The sequence below is a fragment of the Theropithecus gelada genome, chromosome 4 (assembly GCF_003255815.1).
Source record: "Theropithecus gelada isolate Dixy chromosome 4, Tgel_1.0, whole genome shotgun sequence".
In the NCBI taxonomy this organism is placed as follows: Eukaryota; Metazoa; Chordata; class Mammalia; order Primates; family Cercopithecidae; genus Theropithecus; species Theropithecus gelada.
Genome location: NC_037671.1, coordinates 7,864,875 through 7,885,067, shown reverse-complemented (window position 1 = coordinate 7,885,067; position 20,193 = coordinate 7,864,875). Strand labels below are relative to the sequence as shown.

General features: G+C 42.3%; 1 protein-coding gene and 1 pseudogene across 3 annotated transcripts in view; both read left to right on the top strand.

Moving 5' to 3' along the window:
• Nucleotides 1-14,244, top strand: part of LYRM4 (LYR motif containing 4) — a 198,450-nt gene extending 184,206 nt beyond the window's left edge. Inside the window, exons 3-4 of one of the 2 annotated variants that reach the window (XR_003118992.1) lie at nt 5,224-5,315; nt 13,905-14,233. Coding sequence is in view for 1 of the 2 variants with exons in the window: in XM_025382281.1 (XP_025238066.1) it covers nt 13,905-13,931 (27 nt within the window). In the remaining variant the exon portion in view is untranslated. Of the gene's footprint in view, nt 1-5,223; nt 5,316-13,904 lie in introns of both variants that reach the window. The other variant, XM_025382281.1, reaches the window with a different exon arrangement.
• A 1,345-nt stretch (nt 14,245-15,589) lies between these two features.
• LOC112623501 lies at nt 15,590-17,276 on the top strand (annotated as a pseudogene). The gene is made up of 2 exons (XR_003119152.1): nt 15,590-15,843; nt 15,888-17,276. The product of XR_003119152.1 is annotated as a dimethyladenosine transferase 2, mitochondrial-like (transcript).
• The last annotated feature ends 2,917 nt before the right edge of the window (nt 17,277-20,193 follow it).

Here is a 20,193-nt window from a genome sequence, read left to right as displayed (position 1 = left end):
TTGCATTGAAAACAGAAATGGTCCTGGACCCTTCCTCGGTGATACACCAGGCAGTGTTACACTCAAACCCCGTAGTCAGATTCCATAGGTAGCAATCTCAAACCCCTCATGGAAGTCGTAAGTGGTTCCCGCACTGCCTTTTAAGCACAAATCTTTGCCAAATTACCAAATGTTTCAGCTGTTTCCCAGGCCACACTTGCACAACCAGAGATAGTTCAGGTGCTCCCCAGTTCAGATGCTCGACGCCAAAAATTATGAATGAGTAGACCGAAAACCTGGAATAACTTGGCCAAGTAACAAAACCAGGCCTTAGAACTTCCAGACCCAGATTGCAGGCCTCCTGTCTTAGATAGATGGCAACCAGTTCTGCTCTTCCAGGGGCACATGGAGGTGTGCAGATCCCAGTATGACCAATGACAAGGGTCGTGAAACACATTAGATCTGGAGAATTGCAGATTCCACTCTGACTTTGACCGTGAACAGCACTGGTCTTTTTCTCTCTTTTTATTTTATGTGGCAACAAGGCATGTAAAGGGTTTTCACTTAAAAGGTCAGGACAGTGTGGACTCAGATATCTGGGACTTTCCATCACCATGTACTCTATCTTGAATGCTAGCCACATCACCAACTCGGACTCCTTCACCCATATAGTAGTGCCACATAAACATACCAGATGAGATGTCATAGAAGACCCACTATATCCTCACTCCAAGTTCTTTTCAATGTTGAGGACCTCATTTCCAAGTTTTAGAATTTATGGTTTGGAAAAGGTGATCCTAAATCTTCCCGTGGTAATAGAACCAGAGTTCAATACTACTGTGCAAACACTGGAAGTATTCCAGTCAGAAATGGATAGTTTAGTGACTATCATACTCCAAAATAGTTGTGCCCTGGATACACTGACTGCCCAACAAGGAGGAGCTTGCACAGTCACTGGTGAAAAATTCTGCTTCTGTGTGAATCAGATAAGATAAGTGGTGTCCAATTCATACCTTTAAAAACAGGAAGTTAACACTCTGTCAGATCAATGAGGCTCAACCATTTGATTGGACTGGCCTATTCCCAGGATTGGGAGGCTGGTTTAATGGTATAATGAGAAGTATGTTTAGATGTTGTTGTTATTCTGTTTGTTTATTCTTGTTCTAATCCATCTTCTTTTCTCCTTTTGCAAATCTCTTACCACTCAGCTACTGATTCAATTTTTCTCTTCACATCCACCAAGTCAGCTTTTAACATGTGATGCTTCTTGTGAAGTTTCAGATAGGGAATTGAAGGGAATCAGAACATGTGACCCCAAAATATGCCATTTTAGCATGTTGATTATTTTGAGCTGGAAGCAATTGAGAAGATGCTGGAAGACCTCTCAAACTTCCCCTTCCTACCTAAAAGCAGGACGTAAATATTCTATAGGAAAGATGCCTTCCTTCACCAAGAAGAGGAGATCATTAGAGATGGGAAGTCAATGCAGAGATGAATCTGTGCAAACAAACCTACTAAATTAACCTTTATCTTTCATTAGTTTCCTCCATATATTTCCTAGTTACTTTCTGACAGTTTACTGACCCCAGCTCAAACCCCTTTTTCCTTTGTTTTATTACATCTCCACAATTTACCATTCTTTATTAAAAGGGTGTGTAAACTCTCAGACCTATCCAGTTCTTTGGGTTTCTATTTCTTACATAGGAAGGGCGCTGTGTACACATAGAAATATTCGGATTAAGTAAAATTTATATGCTTTTCTCCTGTTTAGCTGCCTTTGTGAGTTTAATTCTCAGGCCCAGTCACAGAACCTAAAAAGGTAGAGGAAAAGTTTTTCATCTCCTACACTATATATAATATGCCAAAGTATTTTTTTAATATTTAAAAATTTTAAGGATTTCAAAAGAGCAAAAGCATTTTAGAAATAACTTTCCTAACTCTTCTTTGGCTTTTTGAAAGAGATTAGCTTGCTTAAGCTAAAGCCACAGTGATTTTTCAGGGGCTTAACTGCAGCAGTGGAAACTTTCAAGAAAAATGCCTTATAACTTGAAGGGATCAAGTTCTATAGCACCTTAGGCCCCATTTATCAACGGAAACTGAAATATGGCAAGGGAATAAACTTGTAATGAATTTGAAAAAAAACATGACCCTGCTTGCCTGGATCATTTGTTTTCTCATATGAGTGCCTTCTAATAGAATTGAGGAACCGGAAGGGCTCAGAAAATAAAGCCAGAGAGATTTAAATAATGTGTTTGACCAAAGCCATTTAGCCAATCCAGAAGAGCCAGTACTAGAATGACATCTAGTACAGCTGACACCTACTGGTCACCGTGTACTAAACACTGCTTACATCATTCGTCATCCTCACACAGCCCTATGGGATGAGGATGATGATTATACCCAACAACAGGTCTTGGAGGTTAAGAGAGGTTAAATGAACAGCTCTTGTTACCCAGGTAGCAAACTGCTGAGCCAGGAACTGAGCTGAAGGGCACTGGCACAGTCCACCGTCTGAGCCCCATTGCAGCCCTCTCTGGAATTCCACTTGAGACAGGTCATGTTGCTTTTGATTTGGAAAAAAAAAAAAGTACCCAGTTAAAAGGGGCCATCCCACCTTCTTACAACCAAGGGGATGAGGAGTAAATAGGAAAGATTTGAGGCTTTTTATGTGTTTTTAAAATTCTTACTCTCTTTGGCTTCTCCATGTCAATGTGCTTTACTTATGCTTACTTGATTAAGACTTTAACATGATTTGCATAATCTTGTCTCAGTGTAACTTGTAGGTCGGAACTGACTGGCCTGAGGATGAAACCCAAAATGTTTCTAAAAGTAACAATAATGTAAACTTTAAATTCTGCAATTATTGTTAATGTACAAGCGATACAAATTTGTTAAGGTTACTGAAGAAAGTTGAAGAACCGTCCTTCATATTTTAGAATAAGAACCCTAAATGGATTCTGCTTCTGAAGAATCAGTTTTAACTCAGTTTTGCTTCTATTTATATGATTCCGTTAGTTGTGTAATCATTGATTTTACATGCTGTTTTTAGTAATAAAATTCTTAGAATATTTCCACCAAATAAAAATTAAAGATAAAAAACCCTTTACATTCTAAAGGGACCACTAGAAGGTAGTTGACTTTCTTTCTATTAATTCTTCAAGTTTTAGTGTCAAGTTTTTATGCTCATATAGATCTTACACCCCTTTTAAGTCATTTCACTTGTATTTCATAGTTTTCTAAAATTTAATTTTGAATGACTGTAAATATGCATCATGATAAACACAAGTATGTGAAAATGTCAGCTCTTGATACATGTGACAGGATTCTAACTGATGAACAGAAAAAACCATTGGGAGTCCAGGACTGACGGCGACCTCCAACTTCCACATCATCACCAGGAGCAGGTCCTGTCCCCAGCCTCTTTCAGCTTCTGGGAGGAACGCCCTTCGTTCGCCTTCTCAGCTTCCCTGCCCACAGAGCCTGCCCATTTTTCTATGGGAGGTGGAACTAAAGGGTCAGGGAAATGACCGCGTTTGACAGTTTTCTTTGAGGGAAGAACTTTGCGTTCTCACTGTATGACAGAGACCATGTCTTCTGTAATCCTCATAGGAACCTAGTGAGGTGGTGGGGCAGGCAGCGTGGCTGACCTGCCCTAACGGGTATCCCCATTGTCCCACACAAAGCCCCTGGCTCAGGGGAAGCTGACCCCACCCTGCTCCAGAATGGTGTCCGCGTGACCTACAACCAGCCTAGGACGAGTTCAGGAAGGAGCAAGTAAGATGTGGTAGCGGGAGCCTTCGAGGAGTCTCGGGAGGGAAGGTTCCTTTTTTCTCAGGAGAAAGTGAAAGATATAGCCTCTCTTGTTCCCTGGACATTGTTGCATCACCCTGAATGGTCGCAGCCACCCTGCTACCGTCAGAGGTGAAGCCATGAGCATGAGAAATGGAAGCGAGAAGAACGGAGGTCCTTGGCGTGGTCATGTGATTGAATGGCTGGATCAATGCTTCTCAATGAGCTGGCTATCGGCATTTTCAGCAGAGCAGTTCCTTGATGTGGTGGGCTGCTACAAACATTCTAAGATCTCCAACGTCCATGATCCCACCCTCAGAATGCTGCTAGCAGCCCTTGGAATTGTGACAACCGAAAGTGCTACACCCCTGTTCCCAAGCACCCCTCCTTGGGTGGTGATACCATCTCAACCCCGTTGACAGCAAAGATGCACTGTGGCTAAACCTCCTATTGTGTGGGATGAAAAACACAACCTTAGGTTTCAGCCAGCTGGAGTTGAGTTGACTGCTCCTTGCAGCCCAGAGTGTCCAAACAGGAAGACATTATAATAATAATTTTGAAAGAAAGAATACATTGAGCCTCCAAGAGCTCAAGAAATGTGCCCAAGGCTATCAGTGAATTGGTAACAGAGCCAGGATTTGGCTCAAGGTCTAACTCTACGGCCTGGCTATTTTCTCCCTGTCTACCTTCCTTCCGGTCACATGCAAGTTACTCTGGCTGGTTAGTTCAAAGGGAAACAAACAAACAAAACCAACAAAGTACAGAATAGTTATGTGGAAAAAAAAATAGCTGGGAGCAGTGGCTCGCACCTGTAATCTCAGCACTTTGGGAGGCCAAGACGGGTGGATCACTTGAGCCCAGGAGTTTGAGACCAGCCTGGGCAACATGGTGAAACCCTGTCTCTACAATAAAAACAGAAAAATTAGCTGGGCGTGGTGATGCACACCTATAGTTCCAGCTACTAAGGAAGCTGAGGTGAGAGGATTACCTCAGCCCAGGAGGATGAGGCTGCAGTGAGCCATGATCGCACCACTGCACTCCAGCCTGGGTGACAGGTTTTTTCTGAGAAACCTGTTTCAAAAATAACAATAATAATACATAAACCCAGTTAGCAGGGGGTGCCTCTGAGGAGCTAAGGTATATGAAGTGGGAGGGAAACTTACTTTTCATTGCAGATTGAATTCTTTATCTAGTGCAAATATCTTTCTATTTTGTCAAACAGCAAAATTTAAAAAGCAGTTGTAAATAAATGTTATGTTGTGTATGTTTTGCCACAATTTAAAACATAATAAGAATTTTTTTAAAGCAATGTAGCACTCAACATTGTTCTTACGGGATTCATTACAGCATTTGACTTCTGTCCTCTCATTCGCTACCTTTGGCCACTTGGTCTTATTTCTGTGCTCATTCTTCCTTTCATTATAATGTCTTCCTGTCCACTGCTTCCTTTTCCAGATCGCTGTTGCCTGCCTAGTGTGACCCACCTCCAGTCCTCTGGTGCAGCTCTGATGGAGAAATCTTTGATGCCAACTATATCCACCTACCAAGTATGTTCCGAACTCCTCACCCCAACATAATCTGACACCGACCATGTGTCCATCCTCCTCTCCTCTAGCCCCCTTAATACAGTGTGTTCTGCAGAGCTTCCCCAGGAACCCCTTGGGCTAATGTGAGCTCCAGGCCCTCTGCTCCACATTTAGCTGAGAGCCATACTTTTACCTGTTTTGCATGTGCAGATTCCCTAAGATTTTGTTTGAGCAAAGTGCTTTTCTTACGCTGTTCTTCCACTGCTATAAATATCTGAGACTGGATAATTTATAAAGAAAAGAGGTTGATTTGGATCACAGTTCTGCAGGCTGCACAGGAAGCATGGCACTGGCATCTGCTTGGCTTCTGGGGAGGCCTCAGGAAGCCTGCAGTCACAGCAGAAGGTGAACAGGGAGCCAGCAGGTCACAGGCAAGAGAGGGAGCAAGGGTGGAGGGAGATGCCATATACTTTTAAACACCCAGATCTTGCGAGAACTCGCTCCCTATTGTGAGGACAGCACCAAAGGAAGAGCGCTAAAACAGTTATAAGAAATCTGCCCCCATAATCCAATCGCCTCTCACCAAGACACACCTCCAACATTAGAGATTACAATTCAGCGTGAGATTTAGCAGGGACAACGTACAAACTATATCAGCACTCCGCAGTAAAACAGTATCACCATTATGACCACCATCACCACCACCACCACCATCACCTTGTATACAAAAGCCAATGCCTTAGAGAAAACTCCTCCAAATCGCTTCCCTTAAAAGTACTTGTGCTTCTCCATATACACCTATATAACAAATCTGCATGTTGTGCACATGTACCCTAGAACTTAAAGTATATTTAAAAAAAAAAAAAAGAAAAGCAACTCCTCACTTGTTCAAGTTTTGTTATGAAATTGCAGCAATTCAGTCACAGCTTCAGGCTGTACTCGGAATTCTAGTTCTCCTGCTGCTGTTCCTACCACATCTGCATCAACTTCTTCCACTGAAGTCTTGAACCCCTCAAAGCCATCCATGAGGACTGGAATAAACTTCTTCCAAACTCCAAAAAAAAAAAAAAAGTACCTGTGCTTCTCTCCCCACCTCATTATCAAAATTAGCTAGTCACAGACAATTTACAAATTTTACCACCTTTTTGCCATTTTTCTGGACCAACTTAGTAATAATGGCTTCCACTCAGAGGCCAATTTATGGTGAAACTACTGAAGCTTCAGTGCTCTTTGACCTCTTTTCTATGTGTTTACATAACCACGTTTTTGTAGAATTTGCAAAAGTAAGGTATTTTAACTGTATTCAGTTAAGGCCATTTGTATAAGATGGTGTTGGAGTGGCCAGTGGCATGTTGAGGATCTAGATGGGGGGCAGGTGAATTAAGGACAAACAAAGGACAGATGAGTTTAATGGTGTACATAGAGGTGGCTTGCAGTCACTTGTGTGTCTAGCTGAGGCATTGATGGATGTTGGAATAGTGTCAGAATGGCTTCCAGGAGGCTTCTGTGACCCCTTGTGCCCCCAGCTAGCAGCATGACAGGAAGGTATAAGGCCAGCCAGTCGCAGAAGAACCCACTTCCGGATGTTCACTTCCATGTTACCCACTCCCCTGAGTGTGGCGGGGCCTAGAGCCCCCTGCCTACTGAATAGTTGTGGGATGTCATTTCTGTGATTAGGTCTCTTGCCAACACTCCCTCTTGCTGACATTCCGATGAATCCAGCTGTTGTGCCTTAAGATGCTTTCTAGAGAGGCTCACGTAGAGAGTCACATTTTATTTTATGGTGATCATGCGAAGTGGAATGTATCAGATTTCTGTGCTTGTTGGCACAATCCTATATATATATATATGATTATATATTATATATACTAGATATAAAATATATATACTATATAGATTGTAGGATATATAGTAGAGAATATATAGTATAGGAAAAAATATATATATGGGGTTTTTTTTAACAGTCTTGCTGTGTCATCCAGGCTGGAGTGCAGTAGCACTATCTCAGCTCACTGTAACCTCCACTTTCCGGGTTCAAATGATTCTTGTGCCACAGCCTCCCGAGTAACTGGGGTTACAGGCATGTGCCACCATGCCTGACTACATTTTTGTATTTTAAGTAGAGATGTTGGCTAGGCTGGTCTCGAACTCTGGCCTCAAGTGATTGGCCTGCTGCCTGCCTCGGCCTCCCAAAGTGCTGGGATTACAGGTGTGAGCCACCAAGTCTGGCCCCATACTACATTTTTTAACAACTGACATACAAAGGAGACTTCATAAAGGTCTTCCAAAATTTTTCTACAAAAATGTAAAGGAAAATGTAGCATAGAGACATGTCATGCAATTAATTTAAAAATTATGCTTAATACGTTTTGTGATGTTTGTGGTATATGTCAGTCTTTAAATGTTTAAACTTTGTTATTTTTTTATTCTAAATAAATACTTCTTCCATCTAATTTTTACTGGAAATTTTGTGAACTTTTTCTAAAAGAAGTCTTCATCCCCTGCCACTCCCTGATCACCTACAACCAGAAAAGCTTCAGGCTCTGTAGAGTCTGGATCTGCTTTTAAAAACAAACAAACATTTTTTCATGTGTCTGTTGGCTGCATGAATGTCTTCTTTTGAGAAATGTCTGTTCATATCCTCATCACCCATCAGAGAAATGCAAATCAAAACCACAATGAGATACCATCTCACACCAGTTAGAATGGCAATCATTAAAAAGTCAGGAAACAACAGGTGCTGGAGAGGATGTAGAGAAATAGGAACACTTTTACACTGTTGGTGGGATTGTAAACTAGTTCAACCATTATGGAAAACAGTATGGCGATTCCTCAAGGATCTAGAACTAGATGTACCATATGACCCAGCCATCCCATTACTGGGGATATACCCAAAGGATTATAAATTATGCTGCTATAAAGACACATGCACACGTATGTTTATTGCAGCACTATTCACAATAGCAAAGACTTGGAATCAACCCAAATGTCCATCAGTGACAGATTGGATTAAGAAAATGTGGCACATATACACCATGGAATACTATGCAGCCATAAAAAAGGATGAGTTTGCGTCCTTTGTAGGGACATGGATGCAGCTGGAAACCATCATTCTTAGCAAACTATCACAAGAACAGAAAACCAAACACCGCATGTTCTCACTCATAGGTGGGAACTGAACAATGAGATCACTTGGACTCGGGAAGGGGAACATCACACACCGGGGCCTATCATGGGGAGGGGGGAGTGGGGAGGAGGGCGGGGGGAGGGATTGCATTGGGAGTTATACCTGATGTAAATGACGAGTTGATGGGTGCTGACGAGTTGATGGGTGCAGCACAGCAACATGGCACAAGTATACATATGTAACAAACCTGCACGTTATGCACATGTACCCTAGAACTTAAAGTATAATAATAATAAAAAATAAAAAAATAAAAATAAAAAAAGAAATTCAAAAAACAAAAAATAAAAATAAAAATAAAAACAAACAAACAAACAAACAAAAACCTGGTCTTATCTTTGTTTAAAACTTTGATGAGGGCTAGGCACGGTGGCTCACGCCTGTAATCCCAGCATTTTGGGAGCCTGAGGCAGGCGAATCACCTGAGGTTAGGAGTTCAAACCAGCCTGGCCAAAATGGTGAAACCCCATCTCGACTAAAAATACAAAAATAATTAGTCAGGCGTGTTGGCACATGCCTGCAGTCCAACCTACTCAGGAGACTGAGGCAGGAGAATTGCTTGAACTCAGGAGGCGGAGGTTGCAGTGAGCCGAGATCGCGCCACTGCACTCCAGCCTGGGAGACAGAGCGAGATTCCATCTCAGAAAAAAAAAAAAAAAAAAAAAAAAAAACCCACACAGAAAAGAAAAACAAAACCAAAACAAAACAACAACAAAAAGAAAACTGGCCAGGTGCGGTGGCTCACGCCTGTAATACCAGCACTTTGGGAGGCCAAGGCAGACGGATCACCTGAGGTCAGGAGTTTGCGACCAGCCTGACCAACATGGAGAAACCCTGTCTGTACTAAAATACAAAATTAGCAGGGCGTGGTGGCGCATGCCTGTAATCCTAGCTATTGGGGAGGCTGAGGCAGGAGAATCACTTGAACCTGGGAGGCAGAGGTTGCAATGAGCCGAGATCGTGCCATTGAACTCCAGCCTGGGCAACGAGTGAAACTACATCTAAAAAAAACAAAAAAACAACTTTGATTGAGAAATGCAAATCAGAACCACAATGAGATACCATCTCACAGCAGTCAGAATGCCTATTATTAAAAAGTCAAAAAGCAACAGATGCTGACAAGTTTGTGGAGAAAATGTAGCCTTTTACACTGTTGTTGAGAGTGTAAATTACTTTAACCATTGTTAAAGGCAGTGTGGCTATTCCTCAAAGACCTAGAGACACAAATACCATTCAACCCAGCAATCTCATTACTGGATATATACCCAAAGGAATATAAATCATTCTATCATAAAGACACAGGCACACATATGCTCATTGCAACACTATTCACAATAGCAAAGACATGGAATCAACCTAAATGCCCGTCAATGACAGACTGGATAAAGAAAATGTGGTACATATACACCGTGGAATACTATGCAACCATAAAAAGGAACAAGATTATGTCCTTTGCAAATACATGGATGGAGCTGAAGGTCATTATTCTTGCTAAATTAACAGGAACAGAAAACCAAATACTGCGTGTTCTCACTTATAGGTGGGAGCTAAGTGATGAGAACACATGGACACGTGTTGGGGAAAAACACATGCTGGGGCTTGACAGAAGGTGGGGAGTGGTGAGGAGGGAGAGGATCATGAAGAACAGCTAATGAGCTGGGTGCGGTGGCTCACACCTGTAATCCCAGCACTTTGGGAGACCGAGGTGGGCAGATCACTTGCGGTCAGGAGTTCGAGACCAGCCTGGCCAACATGGCGAAACCCCATCTCTACTAAAAATACACGCAAAAAAATTAGCTGGGTATGGTGGTGCATGCCTATAATCCCAGCTATGAGGGAGGCTAAGGCAAGAGAATCGTGTGAGCCTGGGAGGCAGAGGTTGCAGTGAGCCAAGATCGTGCCACTACACTCCAGCCTGGGTGACAGAGCAAAACTCTGTCTCACATATATATATATGTGTGTGTATGTGTGTATACATATACACACACATATATACACATACATATACACACACACACATATATATTCGCACATGTATATACACATACATATATACACACACATATACACACATACATATATACACACACACATATATACACATACATATACACACACACATATATATTCGCACATGTATATACACATACATATATACACACACACATATATACACATACATATATACACACACACATATACACATACATATACACACACACATATATACACATACATATATACACACACACACATATACACATACATATATACACACACACATATATTCGCACATGTATATACACATATATATATATACACACACACATATATACACATACATATATATACACACACATATATAATTTATCATGAGTGCTGAGTTTTCTGGCACTCCCTTAAATTTGATGCCCAAGCCAAGTGCCTTGCTCACCTCACCAGAGTCCTAGCCCTGCTTGCTGGAGGTGGCTGAAAAGTAATCTAAGATACATTTTCTTCCTAAGTAGCCAGCCCTTGGGTTAAAGTTGAATTTAGTGTGGTATAAAAAAATTTTTTAAATAGCTGTAATTGTATGTGACTTTTATGCACAGACTGTCATTGAAAGGTTATCCCAAAACTAGTAATAGAGTTCACTTTGAGGGAGGGAAAATGGAAAGATAGGAAAGAAGCTTATCTTAGACACTTACCTCAGAAACTTTTTATTTTTTTTTTTGAGACAGATTCTTACCCTGTCACCCAGGCTGGAATGCAATGGCAAGATCTCAGCTCACTGCAACCTCTGCCTCCTGGGTTCAAATCATTCTGCTGCCTCAGCTTCCCAAGTAGCTGGGATTACAGGTGCTTGCTACCATGCCCAGCTAAATTTTGTATTGTTAGTAGAGACAGGGTTTCACCTTGTTGGCCAGGCTAGTTTGATCTCCTGACCTCGTGATCCGCCCACCTCAGCCTCTTAAACTGCTGGGATTACAGGCATGAGCCACCGTGCCCAACCGGAAATTTATTTTAAATTTATTTTTTTTTCTTTTTCTTTTTCTTTTCTTTTTTTTTTTGAGACATATATATATATATGTGTGTGTGTGTGTGTGTGTGTGTGTATATATATATATATGAAACAGAGCTTTGCTCTGTCACCCAGGCTGGAGTGCAGTGGTGCGATCATGGCTCACTGCAGCCTTGAATTCCTGGGCTCAAACAATCCTCCACCTCAGCATCCCAAGTAGCTGGGACTACAGGCATGCCCCACCATGCCCAGGTAATTTCTTTTTCCTTTGGTGTAGATTGTGTATCGCTATGCTGACCAGGTTAGTTCTGAACTGCTGGCCTCCAGCAATCCTCCCCTCTCAGCCTCTCAAAGTGCTGGGATTACAGGTGCAAGCCACTGCGCCCAGCCTGTTTTAAATTTTCAAGAGAAAATTTCTTAAGATAAATATATTTTTTCTATATGACAATACTTGTAATAATTACAATACTTATTACAAACAATACTTGTTTATTATGAAAAAATTAGAAAACATAAGCTAAAGTAGGAAATAAAAACATCAAACATTTATACTTTCACCATCTAGCAATAACACTGTTATTAAACATCTTGCTGTTTATCTTTCTCTGCCCGCCCATTTTCACTCCTGCACCCTCCATCACACTTTATACCATTAGTGCCCTGGTTGGTTCTGACTTACTTTCAGATTTTATCTCCAACTAGCATATTCTGCTTGCAAAACAGGGACTGTATCTAATTGGTCTTTGTAACTTTCCTAGAGTGTGGCTTTGGAGGCTTGGTCTGAACTAAAGACCTAGAAGACAGAACACCTGGGATTAAACCCCAATGCCACTGTTTCTGCAAGTTACATGGCCTTTCTGAGCTGCAGTTTCCTCATCTGTAAAATGGGATAATGTTAGAGCCTGCGTCGTAGTGTTGCTCCATTATGAACATTGAAACAGGAAAACTCATGCAAATTGCTAAGCCTAGCATGTTTTGGTGCACACTAATTGTTTGCTGTGATGACATATCAGCACGGCGCTTCCATTCATTAACTCAACTCATAATTATTGCATGCTGGCTGTGTGACATGCCTTTAGGTGCTGGGGACACAGCAGTAAATAAAACAGATACAAATCCTTCCCTTTGGGGAGTTCATATTCTATTGTCTGGGAAAGGGAGACAAACAATATACAAATAAATACATAAAATACATAGTGTAGGCCGGGCACTGTGGCTCACACCTGTAATCCCAGCACTTTGGGAGCCCGAGGCGGGCAGATCATGAGGTCAGGAGATGGAGACGAGCCTGGCCAACATGGCGAAATCCTGTCTCTACTAAAATACAAAAAATTAGCCAGGCATGGTGGCGCGTGCCTGTAGTCCCAGCTACTTGGGAGGCTAAAGCAAAGGGTTGCTTGAACCCGGGAGGTGGAGGTTGCAGTGAGCTGAGATCATGCCACCACACTCCAGCCTGGTGACAGAGCAAGACTCTGTCTCAAAATAAAACAAACAAAAAAAACCCCTCCAAAAAAACCCCATATATATGTGTGTGTGTGTGTGTGTGTGTGTATGTGTATATATGTGTGTGTGTATATATATGTATATACGTGTGTATATATATGTATATATACGTGTGTGTGTATATATAGTATAGCTGATGATATATGTATTGTGGAAAATATAAAGCTTTGGATATCGTAAGTACTCATTAGATATGAACCGACTGACTAGTTTTTTTATGTTAACATGTAGATGTTTATTACTTTTGTTTTTTAACAAATTAATATCTTTACAATATCTGAGTTTTAATTTCTAACAGAGTACACATTAGTAGATATAACCCAAATAAACTGATGGTCTTGGGATCCTTAACAACTTTGAAGAGTGAAAAGAAATCCTTAGAACAAAATGTTTGCGACGCTGCCTTACGGCATTTGGTGTGGAAGCTTTTCCACGTGGAACAGCGTAAGTATACAATGGGTCTTCAAAAAGCTCATGAAAAATGCATATTATTTTAAAACTATGCATGGATTTCCTTTTTTTTTTTTTTTTTTTCACCAAATAAACTTGTACTAACTTGTTGTAGCATGTCCGAACAGGATCTAGGTTGAGGCTGTAAGAAGGATAAGACATCAGTTTGAAAAGACCCCTCTATCAGAGAAACATGAATCCTGCTAAAATTGAAACAAGAAGAAACATCAAACTTATGGTGAAGTTTGGGTGGAAGACTGGTGAAATCACCGATGCTTTACAAAAAGTTTATAGGCACGATGCCCAATGAAATCAGCAGTTTGCAAATGGATAACTCATTTTTTAAAATTCTTTTTTATTATTATTATACTTTAAGTTCTAGGGTACATGTGCACAGCGTGCAGGTTTGTTTACATACCGATTGACTAATTTTTTCCCCAGACTCCCCTCCTCTACTTTCTCTCTGTTCCAGTGTCCCCTTTCCAATGGGATTAAGTAACGTGCACAGGGTCTGCTGCAGAGACAGCATGCAGTGGGCCCTGAGTGTGCCGTTTGGAAGGGCTGGGGCATGGAAGAGCCAAGCCCCAAGGTCATGGGACATTTGAACCTAGGACGTCAGAAGATACCAACAGGTGTTTTGATGTGAGTTTTCCTCTGGACCATCACACTGTTGTACTCTTGTGTTTGCGCTCACCCGTGATCAGTAGTCATGGCACTGTGAGGTCAGGACAGTAAACAGCGACCCGTGGTTCTGTGTGGGGTGAGGGGCTGGCACGCTGGCAGGAGGCGTTTGTGATCCCAGGCAAGTCCTGACTGTGTCTGGCTGGCTGCTGCTGCAGGACCTTCCACCGCGTTTACCTTTGCTCTGCTCCCCAGCGGACGACGTTTGACGTCGCATTTCCAAACAGACCTCTACTTTGACCTCATGCAGCGTGACGGGGAATAGACAACAGAATTGTAAGGCAAACACCTGTTTGTAAATAAGGAGAAACCCAACCACCTGGGTCAAAATGAATGAGCCCAAACCTAAAATAAATCAGAGTAGGGGCAAGAGGGTTGCCTTTATAAAGGAAAAATAAAACTTAGAGCTTGTTTTCCGTAAGCGTGTGCTTTCCGTAGCACCTTCAGCACTGTGATAAATGTAGGGTGTTCTTGTGAGGAGATTTTAAGTATGTGAAAGTTAATTTATTCCTGCAATCTTCCCATATCCAAACCTTAACAGATCAGTTCTCACAAAGTTTAAATCATCACACTATATATGTAATCATTTTTTCACTACTATGATGGCTAAAATTCCTCAACACAGATTGTTTGCTACAAACTGGCATGCGATGTGTTTTAATACTGCTTGCTTTGTGTGTATCAGTAAAGCTTAAAAACGATTAAGATTTGTAACTTTTCCTTTTCCCAAATGTAAAGCTTTCCACAAAAACTACAAAAAAATCCATTAGTTTCTCTACATGGTAGTCAGTCTTTATAAAACAGTCGCCAAGCCTTGCCTCCTGGTGTTCACACCTCTCCCATAGCCCATGTCACCAACAGGAGGCTGCACAAGTGGTAATGTGTAACGTCCAAGGCTGAGTCACAAAAGAGCTGAGCACTCCCCCAACCCTCCCCTCCTTTGAGGAAGCTGGCCGCCATGTTGTGAGAACACTCAAGCAGCCCTTCAGAGCAACCAGCATCAATTTGCCAGCCATGTGAGTTAACCTCCTTGGAAGCAGATTTAAGACTCTGATGGCTGTAGCCCTAGCTGACGGGTTCATTGCAACCTCATGGGAAACTGAGCCAGAACCACCCTAATAAAACATTCCCCAATTCCCTAACCCTCAGAAGCTGTACAATTGTAAATATTTACTGTTGCTAAAGACATACTAAGTTTGAGGTAATCTGTTACACAGCCATAGATAATTAACATACTCTGTGTACATAAATATCTATAAATGCTTAGGAAGGATCTAGAAAGATGCACGTGGGGAATGTGGTGAACTTGGAAGAGGTGGAATAGTAGCAAAGAAATAATACTTTTGTCTGTATCGCTTTAATTTTTCCTCCAAGTGCATATATGTATGTTTCAATTATATAATTAAAAATAAATTTAGGGATTCACTATAGTAGCAACCCTGGGTAATCCTTGGAGAGGGCCTGAGAGACAAGGACATGTGGATCCCAGTGGCCGGGCTTCCTCCTTGGCTGAGGCTCTCCGCCTTGGTGAGCGCTGGTCACTTTTGCATTTGAGGGTCTGGAGCCGCGACGGGAAAGCACTTGCCGGCGAGGAACCGCCGTGGCCTGTCTGACTCCTCTCCGCAGCTGTGGCCCAATCCGGATTTCAGGAACACGCCAAGGAAGATGTCTAAGTCCAGCTTAGACTTTAAGCGTTACGTAACCAATCGGAGATTGGCTGAGACCCTGGCGCTGCCCTCTGTGGGCAGCGACAAATGTCGCCAATCGTATGGAGAAAACAAAACAGACCTCCACACCTATTGCTGCAGTGCAATCCGGGTCCTGGAATCCTGACTCAGGCATTACTTGAAGTTGATGCCAAAGCGGTTGCCCTTGAAAGTGACAAAACTTTTATTGCACATTTGGAGTCCTTAGGAAAAAATCTGGATGGAAAACTACAAGTGAGTCACTGTGACTTCTTTAAAATAGATCCTAGAAGTGGTGGAGTAATAAAACCACCTGCTATGGCTTCTCAAGGGCTGTTTCAGAATTTGGGAATAGAAGCAGTTCCTTGGACAGCAGGCATCCCTTGAAAAGTAACTGGAATGTTCCCAAGTAGAGGTGAAGAAAGGGCATTTTGGAAACCTGCATATGACTTGTATTCCTGTACTTCTAGATATAAATTTGGACGAATAGAATGAAATATCTTTATTGGTGAAAAAGAATTCCAGAAACTATCAGCAGATACCCGAAATCCAGGCTTGTATCATGTATGAAGTGTTATCTGGCACGCAGCTTGTGAGATTAAGGTTCTGCTCATGGAGCCTTGGTCATCGTTTGATGTGTACACCCGAAATGGGCGGCTGGAAAACCCAAAGCATAGGGAATTATTAGAACTATTACAACACAATCTGTATCTTATTCGAATGACTCCTTGTGGAAATTTATTTACCAAGAACTTAACACTTATTCACTATAATATATTTTTTCACATGTTAAAGCACTGTTTTGTGAGGCACAGTGCCAATGTAATAGACCACTTACGTTCACTGACTCCACTTGATGCAATGGATATATTGCCGCAAATAGGAAAAAAGGAAGAAGAGAAAATAACTAACGTGTACCCTCAAAACTTCAAAAAACTTTTTGAAACTATAGAGTGTTCCAAAGATTGTGCTTATAAATGGCTATATGATGAAACCCTGGAAGATATGTAGCACCTACACTGTTGTTTTTGGTGGAGCAGTTTATTTGGAAACTATGACATGAAAACCAAATTTGAAAGCTCACATCCTTTCAGCAGAAGATAACTGTTCTTGTTTTGCACATGCCAGGCAGATCATTTAGTTGATATCATTGGCATATTGGATGAAATAGTGGCTGCTATTTTATTCACAATCGAATAAAATGAAAACTTCAATTAATTGTGGATTTGATCAGATTGAATTCGTTTTGTTTCAGATTCCTATTTAAATATTTCACTTTCACTGTTGCTGATTTTTGCATCTTCTTGAGGAGCAAGAGTCTGTTTATTATTAAGCTTAGAAAGTAAACAAAACCTGATTTACTGATTTGTTTTGCATTTCAGTTGGTTGAAATGTATTGTCAAGTACTGTACAATGAAATTGTTTAAATTTTAATATGATTTAAACTTTTTTAGAAATTAAAATATTTTAAATAAAAATAAATAAATAAATTTGAAGCCAAAGCTTGGAAGCAACGAAGATGTCCTTCAGTAGGTGAATGCATAAATAAACTGTAGTATATCTAGACAGTGGAATATTATTCAGCAGTAAAGAGGAACACACTGTCAAGCCACAAAAAGACAGGGAGAAAACTGAAGTGCATATGACTAAGTGAAAGAAGCTTGAAAAGACTATATACTGTATGATTCTCACTATGACATTCTGGAAAAGGCGAAACTTGGAGATAGGAAGAGCAGTGGGTGCCATGGTTTAGGGGAGAGAGGGATGAGTAGGCAGAGCACAGAGGTTTGAGGGCAGTGAAACTATTCTGCATGCCACTGTAATGGTGGATGCATAACATTATTAAAACCCGTAGAATGGGCCGGGCGCGGTGGCTCACGCCTGTAATCTCAGCACTTTGGGAGACCGAGGGGGGCAGATTATGAGGGCAAGAGATCGACACCATCCTGGCTAACACAGTGAAACCCCGTCTCTACTAAAAATACAAAAAAATTAGCCGGGCGAGGTGACGGGTGCCTGTAGTCCCAGCTGCTTGGAAGGCTGAGGCAGGAGAATGGCGTGAACCTGGGAGGCAGAGCCTGCAGTGAGCCGAGTTGGTGCTACTGCACTCCAGCCCGGGCGACAGAGCAAGACTCCGTCTCAAAAAAAAAAAAAAAGAAAAGAAAAACCCTGTAGAATGTGCAACACCAAGACTAAGCCTTAATGTAAACGATGGACTTTAGTTTAAAATAACGTATCCAGCTAGAAGAGCACATTTTAATGTTCCCAACACAAAGAAATGATGAATGTTTTAGGTGATGGACAGCTTAATTACCCTGATTTGATCACTACACGTTGTATACATGAATTGAAATATCACACTGTACCGCATAAATATGTACAATTGTGTTTCAACTAAAAATAATAATAAGGCTAGCCACAATGGTTCATCCCTGTAGTCCTAGCACTTCGGGAGGCTGAGGCAAGAGGACTGCCTTGAGGCCAAGAGTTCAAGACCAGTCTGACCAATATAGTGAGACCCTCGTCTCTATAAAAAAAAATTTTAAGCAAAAAGTTAATTAAATTTAAAAATACATGATACAAAAGAATGTATCAATGTCTCATCACCTGAAACAAATACATTACAGTCATGTTCATTGTTAACAGAGCAAACAATGAGCTTGAGTTGCCGAGGGGTGTATGGGAAAGCTGAACCTTCCGCTCAGTTTGTCTGTTAACCTAAAACTGCTCCAAAAATAAAACATATTAATTATTTTTAAAATAAGATAAAATTATAAGATGACTAAAGACAAACAGACAAACATAGATATCACATCTAATTTGCCATTCAGGGCTTGCTGGAATAGCAACTTTTCTGAGCAAGGTGGGAAGGCTGATTCATTTGTCACCCTTATTTCTGCCCCCACCTTTTTTTTTTTTCAGCCAGCAGATGGGATAAAATTTTAAAAACCTTGACTTTGGAATAAAGAACATTCTAAAACCTGGGTCCCTTACAAGCATGTATTGTTAGAAACAGGCCCCAAAAAGCCAAACACAAGTTGAGAATGGGCTCCCATGATGTGCTGAGAGGCTCTGGGGAGCCAACAGATCTGGAAGAACTCAGCCATGAACCTCACTGCATGGATCTAGGCCACAAGAGAGGCAGCTCGCACTGGAGCCACTGCCCCTGGCCTGGCAAGTCAACTCCTTCGCCCAGAGGCCTAGTGCGCCCAGACAGCTCCTGGGACCCGCGCATGCCCACTTTCTGGGTCAGGTTCTTAACACGCGGGGGTGAGCAGAGAGATGAACAGGACTGTCCAGGGTCTGGGGAAGGGGGGGCAGACTGGAGAGGCGCTGGGTGGCACCAGGCTGGGCAGTGATGAAGGCTGAGTCTGGTCCCGGGAGACGGCTTCCCCACTGTGGTCCACGGTGGCACCCACATGTGATCTGTCGGGGGAGGAAGCCACACATACCAGGAGCAGTGCCTCTCACTCACTGAACAAGCATCACTCCAGGCCAAGCTCAGTGCTGGGGAGACACAGGTGAACAAGCCTGGGTTCCAGGCTTCTTCCAATGGGGTTCAGATTGTGTCAGAATAAGCAGCCACCCTAGGGTGTAAGTAGCATCCCATGGCGACAATTGCTGTGAAAAAACCAAAGCAAGGGAAGGAGATCAGGAGGAGAGGCCCGCCGGAGGGGCCGGGTAGGATGGGGGTCAGGAAAGGCTTGCGGGGCTGCAAATGGGCGGTTGGCTAACGTGCCTTCCAGGGACTCCAATCTCCCCAGAAAAGCACCAGGTCCTCCCTGAGGGCTACAGTGCCTCCGAAAAGCCCAGGGTCAGCCAGGTCTCAGTGCACAGAATGCTTCATGGGGACCAAGGCTTTAGTCGGTGGATGAAATGGCCTGCCCGTCTGTGCCATTCTCAGTGCCTTCCTAAGAAAGAAAAATCAAAGCTTGCTGCCCAGCTTGCCCCATTCAAAAAACAATCCTATTCAGGAAGACTTTGTGTTGAGGGAAAATGTCCACAGTGACTCCTCTCGTGCCCGTTGAGAAGGAGGTGCAGGGATGGAAATGACTCATGGGAAGCTGCTTTGTGAACCAGCAGACCTAGTGGTTCGATGATGGATGCCCACAGCACCCTCCACCACGGTCCACTTGACCACAGGACAGTCAGCGGCACATGAGTCCTTCCAAGGGCCCTTGCCAGTGTGACCTCCTCCTTCCCTTCCCCTCCTGGCTTGCGGCAGGCTTTGATTTGCTCCAAATCCAATGGTTGCATTCATCGGAGATCACAGATTCTAAAGTGTGCAGCCTCGCCCATGAGGCTACAATTCCAGAGGTCACCTGACAGAGCCAGAAATGCACGTGCTGCTTGCACAGAGAAACAAATTATGTCCTGAGAGTTGCCTGGATCCTG